Source organism: Hippocampus guttulatus, chromosome 19, assembly GCF_054856545.1.
Source record: "Hippocampus guttulatus isolate MCC_2025c chromosome 19, RoL_Hgut_1.0, whole genome shotgun sequence".
In the NCBI taxonomy this organism is placed as follows: Eukaryota; Metazoa; Chordata; class Actinopteri; order Syngnathiformes; family Syngnathidae; genus Hippocampus; species Hippocampus guttulatus.
The window spans coordinates 3,344,772-3,363,324 of record NC_141279.1 but is presented as its reverse complement, the minus strand read 5'-3'; the positions used below and the strand labels follow the sequence as shown (position 1 = coordinate 3,363,324).

Here is an 18,553-nt window from a genome sequence, read left to right as displayed (position 1 = left end):
ATTCGGTACCAGCCAATTCTAGACCAAGTCTGAAAAGACATTTAAAAACGTCTTTGGGAGTGAGTGAGTTTTAAAGACACACTGACACTTCAAAATGTACAGAATTGATTTTAGGCTTGCAATAATTATTTTTTAAATTCATGTGTTTTTTAATTCCCCCCAAAAAAATGTGTTCAAATATGTTTCCAAACTTTTTAAGACATTTTATTGGGACGGCAATGATAAAAGAGGGCTCACTCACTGCATACGGAAATGTTCACAAAATGAACACGTTCGAAATGAAATCTTGATATCTTCCGGCGAATATTTGACGGCTATTTTTTGTGAGGTGAAGACAAGCGGATCCATTGCAATGCGGCGAAGACGAAATACATGAAAAATCTAAATCCAGTCGTTGTTTATCCTGTGCTCACTATCTGACAAATTGTACAGTCCCCTGGCCTCATTGTGAGGCTTGCTCGATCCATTTCTACCAACCACAAAGATGACCCGATGTTTTTTTTAAATTTATTCATTTATTTATTGTCATCTCTCTCAATATATCCGAACGACCCCCATCTCAGCACGCTTTGATACACGATCGCATGCCGCGCTGCGTTTCTTTCATCACTCTGAGCTTCAACGTGCCAGAGCTCACCAAGTGTAGCGCAACGACACAGCGTTGATGGTGATGATTATGACTATGATGATGGATGAAAAAGGCCATCGCGGTGAAGCCTTGCCTGTTTGTTTGTGTCCCCAAAGGACCCATCGCGCTCTCATCAACGTGTGGATCCCTTCTGTGTTCCTGCAGGGCAGAGCTGCAAACGCCTACCACGTCTATCAGGTAAATCGTTTGCAAGCGCACGTGATTAAATTACGTGAGGCATCCAAAGGCGGCAGAAAAATACTTGGAAATATTGTGGATGGATATGTTTAGAAATCCAACTGTGGTATGTTTACCTGGACGTGGTACATATGATGTCATGTCCTGACATTTCCGTTAATTTAAAACCATCATAAATGTGTCATGCTGAGAGTCCCTTCGCTGTCTTGGTTTCGTTGGTCCATTGGTCTCGAAAATGCCAATTTTGGGCTGACTGAAACATATCGGCCGACCGCAAGAAACATGATCACTTTGACAGTTTCAAGAATGAAATCCAGTAAAGAGCCATATGAAATAAAAAAAGTAGTCTGCCTTGATAAGAATTATAACATTCAGTTTTGCTCTTTTATCAGTTATTAGTTTAACAATATCATATGTTTATGATGTTAGGACGGTGGTTGTTCTATGCATACGGGGAAAAAAACACTTTTCGTATGACACAGTGTAATTCGACATAACCTTAATCGTAAACATTTCTTTGTTAATTTTTTTTTCCAAAATTGAACATAATTTTCTTTCCAATGGACGAATTTTTAATGCAGGGATAGCGGTTACGACTGTGGACAGCTTATGTTGTCAGGTTATAGGGTGCATGAAGGTGACTTCCTGTTGCCCAGAGTCATCTCTTAAACCACCCATGTATGTTACAGACATTTGCTTGGACGTCACCAAAATAACCATTCACACAGTTACTGTTTTCTCCAGTTGGATAAAAACATATTTGTGTATAAAATTATATTAGACGGGCCTTTGGCATGAGCAGAGAAATAACGACTAGGTGAGATTTTAGAAAATAACACGGGACAGGTAACCAGTCCTGGGTGTACCCCGCCTCTTATCTGGATTCCGTTTGGATAGGCTCTGGCTCACCTGCGACCTTAGTGAGGACAAGTGTGCTAGAAATATCTCATGCTGACAGAATCAATGGCTTCGCATTGTTTTGTTCAATCCGTTTTGCTGTCATGTGCCACAACTTGCAAACGTTGATATTTTCCGTTCTTGAAATGCCTTGTCTCAAACACAATGGAGTGAAAGGAAATGGCAAATAATTGCCTCTTTTTCAATCAGGCTAACCATGACTGAGGAAATGTTTATCATGACAGCTGCGTTTTTGGTCGGCTCGCCTCTCCTGTCACCTTTTACAAGACAAGAAAAACAATTTCCTTTGCAGCCCTCCCTTCCAAAAATTCTCTTCACCCTTTCACCTCCAACCACTTGTGCGATTCGTAATAATGCCTTTTTACGACTCGGCACTTAGACCCCGGTGCCTTACGGATAACTTTCGAACAAATTCAAGGAAGTTCAACTTGGAGAATTGTCTCTAAGCAGCTGCTTCTTCTTGGCTTTGTCCAGTTATCCTTAGGTAAGGTATTAAACTTGAACGCTGCCTCTCTGACACACACACGCACACACGCTCAGCGGCGTACACCGAATTGCCAGGAGGTACAAATGTAATGCTAGCCAGGTGAAACCATTGAGGACAGGAAAAGACAGGTGACTCATTCTGAGCGCTAACTGAACATCAGGGACGGCTTGCTACCGAGCTCAGCCCGGCTCAGTTTATACATAATTGATGTAAATTCACATCTTGAGCGGAGAGCTGTCTGACACTTTTTTTTCGCGCCCTAAATTGTATCCGTCTTCACATCAAATACAAACGCGCAACTCCCAGCATATGACATATGAGCAGTCTCACACAAATTCGCAGTATTTGTGTGGGACTATTCAGTTATTTCTGTGAAAACCTTACGTACCGTATTTTCCGCATGATAAGGCACACCTAAAAGCATTTTCTCAAAAGCCGACTGTGCGCCTTATAATCCAATGCGGCTCACATATGGATCAATATTCTCATTTCTTGGACATAGTATTTTAAATGTTCTGTAAAGCGCTGTTTTTACTGCTGCAGCGGTTGTGAAAATGCAATATTAAAAAAAGCTGTATTGTGTTGTATTCCCTTTAGTGTAGCCCCATCTAGTGGATGCATGACGCAACCGCAGCCACTATTATAGCTTCTCTTCTATGTGCCATATAATGCGGTGTGCCCGATGTGTGAAAACAGTTTTAAAATTGGCCATTCACTGAAGGTGTGCCTTATAATCCGAATCACCTTATAGTGCAAAAAATACGGTATATGTATGCTGAAATAGATTCAGAAGTGACCCTCTTTTTTTGCACTTTACTCTTGGTATAATTTGCAATGGACAGCAGCTCACATTTTGTGCTCCGTACGGCGCAGTGCAGGAAAAGCGACTTGTTTCTTTCCGTTTGGCAGCTCATTTATTCAGTGGGAATTCGAGGTGGGCGCCATTGTCATGCTTTAAAAGCTGACGTATCCAGAATTCAAGAATTCATCCTGATTTTAAAAGTTGCACCAACCCGATAGGAAAATGCTCATTGAGGTGTGAGTGTTTGACACGGTTTACGCTCCAGCAAAGTTGCCCCTCAGCTGAAAATGTTGTGGCGCAAGTAAAAAATTCAGAGACACACACTGTAAATCGACTTGTGTCAATTTTCGTATGAAACACATACTGGTTGAAAAATCCTGAACATTGTGTGTGTTGCGCTGATTTCCTATTATTGGCCTCTTCCCGGGCTGGTCTCGGGGCGGCTGCTGTCCAGCTCTTGAGCCCAATAGAAAGTTCAGCCCATCTGGCGCATTGGAAACTTTCCTTCCCAGAGCTATATTCGTCTAATGGCTCCCACTGGAAAGGGCTTTTGTTCTTCGACAGCCTAATGGATGGCCAAGGTTACTAGAGTCATTGTTGTTAAGGTGAGGTAGTTGTCGTGATTGAACGCCCCGGCCGACTGTTTGAAGGACTGGCGAGTACTACCAGGAAAAAAAATGTTGTCCAATCATATTTTATTTTGATATTCCCCAATCTATGTGAAGTAATTGGACTACTCCAAAAGAATTTTTTGAAATCCCACTACATTTTTTAAACAGGCTCAAATACACTTAAAACAACTCAAACAACACTTTAACGTGTTCATAAGAGTCTTGTAATTAAAATGCCAACAGCATTTCAAGACAAAATGTGCTTGATAAAAAGTATTACTTTTCCTCTTCCCATAAAAAGTGCTTGCACTGAGGGAAGCCATTTTGGCACTGGGTGGGAGATATTTAGGTTCACAAATGTCCTCTAGAGAGGACAAATTTGAACTACTGGTAGTCAGGAGGATATTCCTCACATTCTCATGCACATGTGCTTTCAAAATGGTGCGAGATGAATGAACTGAAATGAGCAATGAACCTTATACTTTTTTATAACTTATATATTTTTATCTGGCGAGTCAATGGGATTTTTGAAGCCCAGGCATAAGTTAGGTCACAGCACCCTTGTGGTTTAAAATAAGCTCACTAACGGCCACGTGCTGCTGCTGCTGCCGCCGCCGCTGCTGCTGAGGGGGAGGAAAAGCTGATCTAAACACCACTTCTCACATTTTACCTCTCTCAAAGTCTTCACTACTTCCCCTATTTTATTTTATTTTTTACCCTCTGTCCTTCTTCTCCATCATCCCTCCATCTGTCACCCTCCCTCCACCAGCTTGCGCAGCATTATGGCGAAGCTCCTACTCCATTTTCTCTCTGTCTACCCCCCCCCCCCCTCCCCCCTCCGCCCGCCTCACTTCCCTCCTAAAGCCACTTTTCTCTCGGCCTTTTTTGAAATGACTTCCACCAAGATCAGGGAAGCTCGGGGATGGAGTCGCTCCATCATCAGTGACCATTTCTTCTTCGCGCCATCCTTTTCCTTCCCCCACCTTCTTCTCCACCCCCCCCCCCCCACCTCCACCCCTGAACTCATAATGAGCAAATTATACCGGTCGCGGTGTTCTCCCTCCTACATAATCCCAGCAGTGTAGGCAATAATGAGAAGAGGGGAGGCAGCATCATTTGTATGAAGATCAACCAACACGAGAAGTCATTTGCGTTGTGCCGGACTGTAAGTGTTATCGTCACCTGCGTGTTTTACTCTGACAATCAGGACACGAGAAGAGCATCAATGACGAGTGCGTCGGGATTTTGTTCCACTTCGTAAGAAACAAGGAATTTGTTGGTTGCTTGTTGTTGGGATCAGTCTGTCATTATACTCGACTATAAATTATCCATCTTCAATTGTTGATCAAACCGAACAAACGGGGTTCTATTTGGAAGACCAAAGTCGCCATATGAGCGTCATCAAATTTTCGACATATGCTCAGCACGACATGCGTAATAAATGCTTTCTAGCTAGTTTTGTTTTCATAAAAGAGCAGCTTTGTTTTTTTTGTTTTTTTGTTGTTGTTTTTTTAGGGGGGTGTACTGTTTTCACAAGGATATTAGTGAAAGAAATGGCAACATGACAAGTTGCGGGTCATGATACGTAGCCACCAAGGCTTGTATGACTTTGTTTAACGCTTCACAATCAACAATGTGAAAATGTTGTCTACCGCCCTGAATTAATGATGATGGGCTGTGTTCTTCAAAGGATATTGATGATGAAAATGATAAGTATCTTTTATAATGAGGGCTGTGAGTTACGAGTGATGTCAAGCTACCCGCCATCTCTTGGCATGTTAGCTTTTTTTTCTTTTTTTTTTTTTTTAACTTAAAGCATCATCCATCTCTGCAATTCTCCCCCTCCACCCCCCCCCCCCCCCCCACCACCCCTACCACTCTTTCCGCTCCTCTTTTCTTCCCTCGATTGGCTTGGACCCCCCCTCTTGTTAATTTCCCCCTATTTATCGTGATCCGATATGTTTGAAAGATAGTGATGATGAATGCCGAGGCAATGCAAGTGAGACCCTCCCACCTCCACAGCAACCCCGGCGACTACAATGAATCATGAATTTAACCTGACACTTCTTCCCATATTAGACAGTCCTTGCATTGATTTTCCACACCACAAAAGCGTGGCCGCTTTGCACATTTCTGGCTTGCAGTGTACGAAGTGTTGACAGACGCAGTCTTGCAAAGTTGCTCCATCTACTCGGGGGTGGGGGGGGGGGGGGTGCAGCATATGTAGTATCACCTTTAACCCTTTCATGCACCAATAATGACAACCTGATAACATGATAGGCTGTCCACGGTAGTAACCGCTGTTTTGTTTTCCCTCAGATTGTTTTTCCACCCTTCAATGAGCTGCGGTACAAATCTCATGGCACACCACCGAAACAAAAATATTCGCAAAAATAAAAATATCTTGTTTCGAATGATTCCAGTTCCGATTCCAAATCCGTTGCAACTGTTGTTTGCAAAAGTGGGCGCAATTTCATTGTCCTGTCTTCTGTCTAATGGAAGAGCATCTCATTCTTCTACATGTCACTATGCTTGACTTAAATACGATATATGAACAAATAAGCAAGGTTGGATCATCTCCCCTAGTACACCTTATTATCTCCCAAGGACTAAAGTGGTTTGGAATCACTGTAACGGAAACCCGTACCTCATTTTCGGATAAAAAAAAGAACGGGATCTGATTCTTGAGACGGCATCCGTATTCTGAAACCGCTCCTCCTCATTAGGGTTGCGGGTGAGCTGGATTCTGTCGGACTAATTTAATCACGATGGCATTATACGGCATGTATCGAGATAAATACAAACATAGCAAGCCTGCTTTTCCGCAAACTTTTAATTTACTTCACACGTCATCCGAGCATTGTCCACTGCTATCGTGAAGAAGAGTGAATGCACCCAATTATCCCATGAACAGTGTTTGGCTTCCCCCGTGCTTCCCAAAGCCTTTAATATGCAGCATATACAGCCACATAAATAAGCCGCTCAAATGAATAATTGAGACACATCATTGGTAGGCTTCTGAGGCTTGTGTGCCGAGGCTGGCCGCCCGTGTGGGCCGCCATCCCCTGGAGAAATTCAAAGTGGAATCTGTCATCGCACCTTGAATTTACATTTTAAGCTAATGGCTAAATTGGGGTTAACTTCAGAGGCGCCCAGCTTTGCTTTCACATGCTCGGCCCCCAGACCCTTCCGATTCACCGTCAAGTTCTGCCGGCGTGACGATAGGCGGGAGGAGATGGCGTGGTGCATTTGGATCGATGTTAATTTCCAGCATATGTGAAGTTTGCACGTTTCAAAACAAATAGATGTTGTGCTTTGCAGCGCAGCTAATGCTAATGGTCCTCCACGCCGGCGCGCTCATGATAATGGCGGATTGGTTGCAGAGGGAGATAACTGTTATGTTGATGATGGCGATGATCAACGTTTTCCAACGATGATGATAATTACGCTCATCTCGGCCTCACATCCATAAGTCTCAGATCAAACATCCGAAGGAAGGCCGATTGTGTTGCTGCTCAGAGCACCGAGATATCAGACTACATTTACAATTTTAGCGTACAAACCACTGGCAACAAAAGTGAGCACACCCCCTTGGTGAAACTATCCAGATGGTGCTCTTGGGCGACATTTCGTCTCATTTGCCACCATTATGGCTGTTCCATCCGGTTGCAAAATAACTCGAATGATTTGATCATGCAACCACGGCACTTAAGTCGACACGTCACCTGGATTTGAACCCGCCACAAAAGAACACCGGGGCGCCCACTTTGTCACATCGTCGGCGAGCCAGGCATCGAAAAAGCGCTTCGTCTGTGGCAGCTGAATGTGACGCGTGAGAGGTGGGATGAGAATTTGGCCTATCTTCCTCTTCCCAATTTGGCTGGTGACAAAAGTGCGGGCGATTTTAGCCTCAACATGCCCCGATGAGCTCTTGAGCTGACGTGTAATTTGTCAATCAGCTCCCCTTCTCTTCGCTCCTTTTCCTTTTTTACTGTCAATTTTTAGTTCCTCATTCTGTCTGTCTGGGGGGTGGTGGGGGAGGGGGGCTTAATGGTCTGCCTTTACCTCGCACGCTTAATCTTCTCATCAGTCAGCTTCACCCTCCACTCCTCTCTGGCTTTGTGCCCGATTCATCTCGTCTTTACGTTGCATCAGCCGCGCGACACACTTAATGTCTGCTGGTCTCCTCAAAATGGCTCGTCCTCTGGATATTGTGTGTGTATTCTCAGGAAAAGAAGGAAGAGATGGTATCCCATAAAGACAGTCGCAAGGAAAAAGAGGGAAAGGGGCTGAGGGGAGGGGAGGGGGGTGGTGATGGACAATAATGGAGGCAATTGTGATAAAAGATGAAGGTGAGAGCTTGACCATCTTCTTCCTACTGGGGCGTGAGAGGATTTTCCAAAGTAGCCTCTAACTTGGAACACGTACGCCGTACGTGGTTACCGCCCGCTACTCTTCACGAACTTGAGTGGTAAAAAGATTGATGGTTGTTCTTGATTGCACTTAGCTTCCTGTTGCTTTGTATTGATGAGAATTTCGGTCACCACTGTTATTTTGGCGTGTTTGTCCCCTTTTCTTTAGCAAGACAAAATAACTGACTTTGAATGTGGACGCAAATCAAACCACTGATACAGTAGCACCGTTTTTGCTGCGTATATAGTGGCTTGATAGCACCTGTCGTGTAAGATTTATTACAAGGTCGATGGCGTGGCAGGCATATTTCCATGTTTGTTGTGACAAGAGTTTCTCTTTCACTCTTTGATGGGAGAAATTTACAGTGTACACCGCAGGCTGTGCAGGGTCCTTCCGAGAGGCAAAACCTTAAAGAAGGTTCAACAGACATGACAGGGTCGAAAGATTTTTTTTTAAAAACTCATTCAGTACCAGCCAATTCTGGACCAAGTCTGAAAAGACGTTTAAAAACGTCTTTGGGAGTGAATGAGTTAATGGTGGTCATAATATAAATACTGTGTAACATGCACGCAAAATACTAATTTGCATGAATAGGTTTGACATGCAAGCACATTTTTACCCCCCCCCCCCAAATTGAGACCATGAGCTGTGCCGCCATACTGAACAATTGGGGAAGCCAATCAAGCACTCTCTCTCTCTCTCTCTCTCTCTCTCTCTCTCTCTCTCTCTCTCGAAAACGATAAGGTAAAGGTAGAGCCTGGGGACAAAAGATAATTGATAGAGATAGTGTGACTGAATTTTATTTTCGGCTGGTAATAAGCAACAAAGACTATCTGGAAAGCCGAGCATTGCAGATGACAGACGCGAACAGAAAAGAAAAGTCACTTGCTGTATTTTGACATCATCCGGTTTCGAGTGCGGGTGACCAAAATGTGTTTACCTGGACATCCTGGTGACTCATGTGAGTGATCTTAAAGCCACGATTTAGTATTCTAGTATTCAAGCCTTATTAGTTAGTCTTGGGTATGTTACACAATATTTCGTTTCTTGTTTCACCAAAAGTTAGACTTGTTTGCTCTCAGGGAGGGAATGGCCACGCCCGTCCAATCAAACCATCAGAACAGACAACAGAATATTTCATACTTGCGTCCTTTCGATAAATGTTAAGTTAGAGTAAACTAATTCTCCCCGGCCTCCTCTTTTAGTTTGAGGTGCTGCATTTTAATGGGATCGGACACAGCAGCTCGACAACAACAACAGCTGCTTCCGTGTTTCACATTTTTACAGACTAATGGAAGCAAAACACAGACGGTCTGTTTATGCGTTCGACACATTCAATATTCCCAGTGGGGAATGTTGGAGAAGCCACTTGGAAAATGCGAGATAAATAAGAGTCACTCTGCATTAAATAATGCTCCAATTTATGGAAACGCGACATAGCAAGCACATTTGAAACAGCTTGTTTGACTTCGTATCTTGCTATGATACACGACGTTGCGCTCTATTCACTATACAATTGAATCAGCAGGATGGATGAAATATATTTCAGTTCTGATATTTTCTCGCCTAAAATGTGAAGACATCAGACCAAGACCATCGATAGCGCTTGTCTTCACTGGAGTCACCAACCAGTCGCAAGACACATGTGAACAGACGGGCAACAAGTGCTGGGAGACAATACACAGGAAGAACATGCAAACTCCATGAACTCCTAGCCGGGATTCGAACCCTGAACTTCAGAACTGTGAGGCAGATGTGCCAACTGCTTCCCTCCAGCGTCTTGCCAAATGGAGGTAGTACTAATAATAATCCGTCTGGATTATATTTGAACAGGCGCTGAAATTCAAGAAGATCACAAATACCGTATTTTCCCCACTGTAAGACGCACCAAAAAGCATTCAATTTTCTCAAAAGCTGACAGTGCGCCTTATAATCCGATGCGCCTGATATATGGATCAATATTCGGATTTCTTGGACATAGTATTTCAAATGTTCTGTAAAGCGTTTTGTTACGGCTGCAGCAATTGTGAAAGCGCTACATAAATAAAGCTGTATTGTATTCCCTTTAGCATCACTCCATCTAGTGGATGCATCAGGCAACTCCAGCCACTGTTGTAGCCTCTATTCTTTGCGCCTTATAATTCGGTGCGCCCTATATATTAAAACAGTTTTAAAATAGGCCATTCGTTGAAGGTGCGCCATATACTCCAAAGCGCCATATAGTGAAGAAAATACGGTAAATCAATTTTTGTGATATCTTAATATTGTCTAGACATGTCTCTGATGCTGATGCTTTAACAACGAGACCTTTCCGGCGGCGAACAAAACATCTCACATGCCTTCTAATGACTTGCCCAAAATGTCAGATTTGTCACTTTTCACATTTCATGCTTTGTCGTGGTATGCGTCCCCTGACAATAACATGCGCGGCAAAAGTAACAGTCTCCTTATAACTAGGAATGAAGCCTTTCTCCCATCCTGGTCGTCAAAAAAAAAAAAATAATACAGGAAAAAAAAAGGTGAGAAAACTTGAACGCACTGCGACTTCTGCAACCCTTCCGAAAAGTGAAAGAACGCAGATGCTTCTTCAACTGTACATATTGCAGCACTATTGTTATCCTTACGATCTTATTTACTCTGTCGTGTGACTGACTTGAACTTCACACTTCATGAAAGAAACAAGACTTGCATTTCTTTGCCGTCATAACACGGCGGTATTAAATACGGCGCAGGTTATATTTTGAGAACCATTCTCAGTGAATGTGTATGGAAATGCGAAAAGAAATCGTTCAAGCACAAGACGCAACGTAACCGTACAGATTACTGTAATGTCAACACACGAGCAACGGAGATGTTGCCCACCTGCTTTGTTTTGTTCAGTCTGTATTCTTACTCAACTTTTGGACTGCATTTTTCTTTGAAATTCGAAGGGCAGTTATCGGCCCGTTGACCGCTTTCGGTTCCGATGAGGTACTGCGCACCGGCAGCAGGATGATCACCTTGGCTCTCATGTAAAGGGCATTCAGTTTTTCAGATCGTCTCGCGGGTAAAAATGGGTTTTCGACATTTCCGTTTCACGTGCTTGACTAAATTCGCTCGTACGTCGCATCTCGGTGGGCTGGACTGTTGCGTGGTTCCAATTGTGCAGCCTTGCATTGTCAGTGTTAATGCACAGTCAACTTCATGTGAATGGAAACAAGCGCGACGTTCAAGAGAAATGTCAAATCGTGTAACTGTGCTTTCTCCCAGATGGTCTGTGCGATACAATTATTATGATGTATATTTTACATGTATGTCACATCTGGGCAATGGGACTCCTGAATTTAATTATACTCGGTGACGCGTGAGCTATGCAAATATATCCCGTGCATTTTACAGCATCAATCCGTCATAGTTTCACAACTCTAGAAAAGCTTCCTAATTTTTTGGACTCATATTGCCGGCCTGACGTGAGGGGAATAGCATTTGTCTCGTTGTTATGGCAACCCCTTACCATCTCCTTCAGTCTGTCTCTAAATGTTGGATGAGCCAGGCAATGACATTTCGCTCAAATTTCCTTGACCGAACGATCACCCGATGATTATTATTATTTTTAACGCGATGGGAAATGTTACCATGAATCCCATTTTCATGCCACTGTTGTCTTGAGGCCTATGTGGATGTATGGCTCATCTTCTCAAATCTGATGTCGGTTTTTCTTCTTTCGAAGGTAAACTAGATAAGACTGAATCCACATTGCCATTATAATGCCCAATCCAAGGTAACGCTTCACACTGTTTTTCTTCCCCATGTCTCATACAATAATGTGTCTCTATTGTTTTAGTTTGTATTTAGCCTCTGGATAAGTCTCGTCATCAAGCTTTTCCCTCCAACGGCCTAAATGCACACTCGACATCACAACAATAGCGGAAACCCGGGAGCATCACCTAATGACGGTCCATGCACCGGTGTAGTCTAAAATTATCCCCTTTGGTATGATACTAATAAATGCAAAGTGCCATAGAGGCACACAACAAATACAGCAACTTTGATTGCATGTAAAAGCCTCAAGCGTGCTCCCGTCACGCTTGATGAACCTCTTGTAATATCCCTCACACATCGGGGGTGGAGGGGGGGGGGGGTCTGCTCCGGAGTGACACACTAACACTCGCTCATGCCACAGGTAGCAGCACATCATTGACATGTAAAAGAGGGGGTCCAAAGGGACGGCCGCTGGCTTTTTGTCCATCAGCATCGGGGTGACATCTGTGATGAATGAGTAATGACTTCGAAAATTGGTCTCCAAAATGGACGCATGGAGGTTGAAATGAAATCGTCATGACTCTTAAAAAAAAAAAAATGGCTCTCACCATGTTAGAGTTTTTCCATGTTTTCAAGATTCCGAACAGGGTTCATGCCAAAAAAGAAAATTGCTTGAGGTAACATGGTTTATTTCAGCCTTCCTTTTTTCTGGGGGGGGGGGGGGGGTTGTTTTTTCCAAATATAACCGGCTACTATTTGTGATGATCCATGTTATGGCACTACTTTCCAAAACTTTTGTACTAACTTCTGTGTTCAAATTGAATTTTCAGAAAAAAGAAGAAGAAAAAAAAACATTTCATCTCTCACTCCCGGGTTTCCTTCCATGAAAACAGAAGCCCATCTCCTTCTCTCTTTCTTTGTAATAGGCTCATTTTGTCTCCTCTCCGCGCTCCCCCTCTCTTTTGTGAGTGTGAATAAAGCAGCTAATGGTGCATGGAAATGGTGGCAGAGCTGTCACGTCTAAAGACAGACTCTATCTCGGCGTGGCATTATGTTAGCCAGAGGATGTCTGAAAACCTTGGGGGGTGGGGGGGGTTGTGTTTTTTTTTTTACACCGCCGATTCCCACAAGGCGATATATGAAACCTTAATGACAAGTTCATCAAATGTTACTTTGTGTTTATCAGTCTATATTCCTTTTTTCATCTCGTCCTCAGGTTTACATCCGCATCCTGGACAACGAGTGGAATGTGTACAGGCGCTACACGGAGTTTCGGGAGCTGCACAACTGCCTGAGGTCGCGGTTCCCACAGGTGGACACGTTCAACTTCCCGCCAAAGAAAGCCATCGGGAACAAGGTGAGCTCACGCCTCGGATGGCTGGTGAATTAATAATCCCCGCTGATTGCGTGGTTAGGGGTGACGAGAAAAATTACAGGTCATTGACCCCCAAAGAGTTTAGGATTGCCTCTCTACTGTACATTGTTAAAAAATGATAAACCACAAACTATGTCAAAACGATTAAATATTTCTAAATTATTTTACATTATCCTCAAAAGAAAGTCTTTGATTCTGACCAAAAAAAACCCCCTGCACCCTAAGTCTGCAGCAAAGAAAGACTCTCCGTCACAACCCAGGCTAACCTTGGCTCCTCCCCGACATATCAAGATTGTCTCTCAGTTGAGATGTATTGTTTTAAAACACTTAGAAGTACTACTTTCCGATTTTAGACAGGGCTTCAGTGCCAGCTTATGTAATCACTGTGGTACATTTCAGAAAAAAACTTTTGGAGAGCAACACATTTAAGTTTCTCTGTGTGTACATGTATAAAAATCAGTCTATTGAAGGTTCTGGATTGATGATTTCAAGAAGAAGTAGACGATTAGATTACCACGCAAAATTCAGCCCGCGGTAGCTATATTTTTCACAGAACCAAGGAAATGTATTTTCCTTTTGGACAAGTCGTTTCACTTTTTTCAAGAAACACAATACCGTGAAAAAAACGACATTTTGTCAAACCAGTCGATCACGCTTGACGATTTCTATAACCCCCAAATCGACACTTTGAGTAATTATGTTTCACTTGGGATCTTCAAACAGTACCAGCCTATAAAGGGAGAACATGCACTACGGAGTAAGTCAATGGTGTTGACTCCCAAGTAGTTGCAACTGGTGCATTGCTCATTTTCTCCATCTGCTGCATTTTCTGGACGTGCACACAGGCACCACCGTGGCTCAGGTTACAGCCCGGGGGGGGGGGGGGGGCACGGCACACGGTCCTCCCTGTCAACAATCCTTTTCACGCTGTACTTCGTTGTCTCCCTCCAACCTTAATTTGGGTCTGACCTGGATGCTTAGGTTGGTCGGGTTTGAAGCTGCCGTGATGAAAAGCCGTGGTCAAGCTTGCCACCTTCAAAGACTCTGCCGTTTCATGGTTGGAAACCGAAGCTAACTGAGACAAGCTGTGTGTCGCGTACGTGTGGTTTATTTTTTTGCGACATGCGTACGAGTGACCACATGTGGAAGCGCACATGGCGGCCGACACCGCCGCAATCATTGGGTCTTTGAAACACCACCCCCCCCTTCACCCCCAAAGCCCATTACGCTGGCGGTTTGTGTGAATTATCGGTTTGGAACAGCCCCTGGAAGTCAGCAGTCATGGCGGAGAAAGCTCACCTGAATTTGTCCTACTCTCGTCTCAAAGCAGGCATCCTTCTGTAGAGGAGAGTTCACTAAGTTGAAAAGGGTAATAAACTCAAGCAATAAATGAATCTTTATTACAAAAAAAATAATAATAATATTATTGGTGGCGGTCCAGTGGGTGACTGGCTGGCGCGTCGGCCTCACAGTGCAGAGGTGCAGGGTTCGATTCCGGCTCCCGGCCTTCCTGTGAGGGGTTTGCATGTTCTCCCCGGGCCCGTGTGGGTTTTCTCCGGGTATTCCAATTTCCTCCCACATTCCAAAAACATGTGTGGCAGGCTAATGGTACACTCGACATTGTCCCACGGTGTGAGTGTGAGCGCGAATGGTTGTTAGTCTCTGTGTGCCCTGCGATTGGCTGGCAACTGGTTCAGGGTGTCCCCCCGGCTACTACCCAAAGATGGCTGGGAAAGGCTCCAGCACACCCCGCGACCCTCTATGATAAGCGGATCAGAAAATAGAAGAATGGATGCAATATTACTGGTTAGGCTTACGCTAAAAGCATAGCACCCAAGATTTAAACCTGACTACTGTTCATGTTACGGCCAAATGTATGGTAGTAGTTCACATTGCTTGCTGTCTTTCGTACACTTGGCGTGGAATCTTCACGCAAAACCTCAATCGCCCCGTGACTTGACCGCAAATTTATTTTGTCCCTTTTCGGCATATTTGTATTTTTTTTTGGGTGAGGCCTACCTCTCCTTCTCCTCCTCCTGCCAAGTCCACGTGTTTGTCGAAATCGCCTCCCTTTGTTTGCCGCCGCCTTTCATTTTCTCTTTCATTTTGATGTAAGACAATCATGCAAGCCCCCACCGGCCTCGTTTCCTCACCTACACAGTTTGCGTTTGCTTTCCTTTTTTTTTTTAATATATAAACGCTTCAACGTCTTTACAAATGCACTCCCCCTACCGCCACAGTTACTATTTGTCCCACCTCCTCATTCCCCGCGAATCAAAGAGTAGTTTATTTCCCAGAAGGCTGAAATGTTTCAGAGCGCACTGTTTTTCAGTCAGTTATTATAGTCTTCGTCTTGCGCCACTCTACCCTTCCTTGCCATCCGGCTCCTTCTTTGTTACAAAACAAATGAGCTTCTGGCCAAAGGATGGCGTCCACCGTGGACCGATTGCAAGCAAATATCAGGGAACCTACCGTCTGCACAGGATAGATGGCATGTAATTGTTTTAGATATGAAATGGAACCCAAAAGTACCCGTCATCTTTTGGCGAAACATTAGTATTTGGTTGTCTTATTAAATTTCAATCAGACAATGAAATTATTCTACATATGCTTAATCAAGCAATTCTGAGCCTGATTTTCTGAAAGGATGCTTCCACCGCCATCCGAAAATCTCTTTGAGAATGACTTAATCACAAGCGCTACGAATTACAGTTTTCAACCAAATATTCTGTTGCCTGGCTCACATCTCCCCCCCCAAAATATCGGTGCTGATTTTGGAAGATGAAAATACTTTGAAAACAACAAAACAAGACACTCCTACGCAATCGCAGATGCACAATTATCGTCAAGTTTGAGTCTGGCAGTTTGAATACAAAAATAAAGATATTTGTTATTTAAAAACGATGTGTCCTGATGAAAGTTCTGGCATTTTTTGGTCAAAATACATGTCGAAAAATTTACCCTATTGGCCCGAATATAAGACGCCCCTGATTATAAGACGACCCCGTCTTTTTCAAGACTCAAGTTTGAAAAAAGACTTTTTGAACACCAAATTAATTTTTGTACAGAAAATAATTACAGTACATCTGAAACAAATGATTATAACAATATATTTGAGAGAGAAAGCATGTTATTTTGCCTCATTCAAATCTAAAGTGCAATCACATTCGTAAATGAATGGCTTCTGGTTTTTGAAATGTAAATTACATCATAACTTCTCCTCAGCTGCCGGTTAACCTGGCCGATCTTCGACCCACTTTTCTCCAGATTGTCACGACGTTTCTCCATTTTCCTTCTTATCAGTATTTTTTATTTTTCTTCTTCGTGCTACCGCTATTTTTATTTTTGCTCTTCGTGGCAGGGGTTCACTTTGGCCTGGGGAGTCAAGTTCAGCATTCGCCCCACTGATATCTGGCGCCATCTAGCGTCGTGAATGGGTATAATGTCTAGACCCCAAATATAAGACGACCCCCACTTTTTCATTCTTATTTCAATGCAAAAAACACTGTCTTATATTCAGGCCAATACGGTACACAACTGATTTGAAAAAATATTTTTTTAAAAAACGAGCATCTTTTTGTGCTGTTGACTTCTTAAGACTCCAGCGCAGGAGATATTTTATGTTCAGACTGCAAATAATTGCTGTGTGAGCAAAGCCAACACTGCGTAATTTCACCAAATACTATGTTGCCTATTATAGGGGGACATATTCAGGAAAATTGACTTTTTAAGTGCTTGTAGACAATTAATTGGGCCAGTGGCGTGCCTGTCCAACCATCAAATATAAAATTGAATTTGAAAGCACTTATTTTTGTTCTAATAATATCCATAATGTCTGCATAATGGAATTTCTCCATTGCGAGACTAATAAAGGTTATCTTATCATTTCTTATCTTACTCACTTTCACCAAAGTTATCACGTGTTGCGTATATGCACTCCCGTAGAGTCTCACATGATGATGTCCATCGAGTCGCTCCAAGACACAATGTCAGGCCAGCGAGAGGGGAAACGCTCCCAAGTTCTTTTAGCTACACTTGGAAATAAATATCTGCTCTTAGGTTCGCCCAAGTAAGGATTCAGTATGCGCGCGTCAATACGGATCAGGCGGCTGTCAAGACGCACATCCTGGCTAACTCGATTACATGCCGAGCGTTCTCGCAGTTTCATCATGCCCCGTTAACGCAGACCCCCTCGAGATGACTGACGCCGTAGATCCACGAAGCGAAAGTTGTCATTGAGCATCTGTCATGACGAAAGTCACACTGAATTCTGTGGAAACGTGTCGCGCACCTGACACATGTCGCATCGAACCTATGTGCGCGCGCAGTCTCGAGCTCATCTGCCCTTGACGCTTCTCTGGCGGATTGCATGCCGCTGACCTGCGATCCGGCTTCCCCCTGCCCCGTTAATCTCCTGCCTTGCGCAGTGTCGGGGACTCATCAGGAATTGATTGGGAAGTGGGTGAATCATTGAGTGGATCGGGAAGTGGGGTGCGGGTTAAAAAACGTGTTCCAAACAACATCACTGGCATAAAGCAGATTCGGGATCGGATCGTGGATCATCGATTCATCTAAACACCCCGTTAACGGCTCAAAATGGGCAAATTTTGCTGCTTAACTCAGATTCCATAAGCCCAATGTGAATCAAAATGCAGTGTTTCGACGGGCGGAGGCGCCTAGAACAAATTTTTCGCTTGACTTCCCCTGAAAAGAAAGCTATTGATTCATCGCTATTTTTTTTCTAATCCAATGCCTATTGTCAAGTCACCCAATAATCACGAACCAAATAATTAATAGCAACATGTCGAAAGCAGATTTTCTGCGCGTGCCCATCTCCAGGCCTTTTGTCAAGCTTTACGGAGCCAATCATATTTAAACCATAATTAGGGTTACGATTCTATGAATCCAATTAAACTTTTGCCGGTTGTACACCCCCCCCCCCGACTAAATCATCCATTTAACTCTCATTTGCGTTTGTTCATGATGACAAGTGTAGTACTTCCTATCGTATGTCGCCGTTGATCTCGTTTCCAGATTGCACGAGGGTCATTCCGATAATTTTGCCGAGCGTTTTGACTATGGGCGACAGGCGGAGAAAACAGTCAGAGCATAAATGTTCAACCTGTTTTATGTTGACGTTCGCCAGTCGAGCCACAGACGTAGTGCGTGCGCGATTGTTAATGTGAAATCGAACAGTTGCCATTCGGGAAGTAAAATGCTATTTCCAGACACAAATCTACGACTAATCTTTTTTTCTAGCTCGGTCTTGGTGCTGGTTTAGGGCAGGGAACTCACGGTGTGCTGTTTGGCCTTGAGTATATCACACACTGTAAGAGCAGGAGTCACACACAATTTTATTTTTTTGGCTCCCTTTATTTGG

At 43.6% G+C, this 18,553-nt stretch overlaps 1 protein-coding gene across 2 annotated transcripts in view; it reads left to right on the top strand.

The window, feature by feature from the left end:
• The window catches only part of snx29 (sorting nexin 29), an 89,929-nt gene that overhangs the window by 59,608 nt on the left and 11,768 nt on the right, over positions 1–18,553 (top strand). For both annotated transcript variants that reach the window (XM_086138509.1, XM_086138508.1), the window contains exons 18-19: positions 745–826; positions 13,015–13,155. In XM_086138509.1, coding sequence (XP_085994635.1) covers positions 745–826; positions 13,015–13,155 — 223 coding nt within the window. The remainder of the gene's footprint in view (positions 1–744; positions 827–13,014; positions 13,156–18,553) is intronic.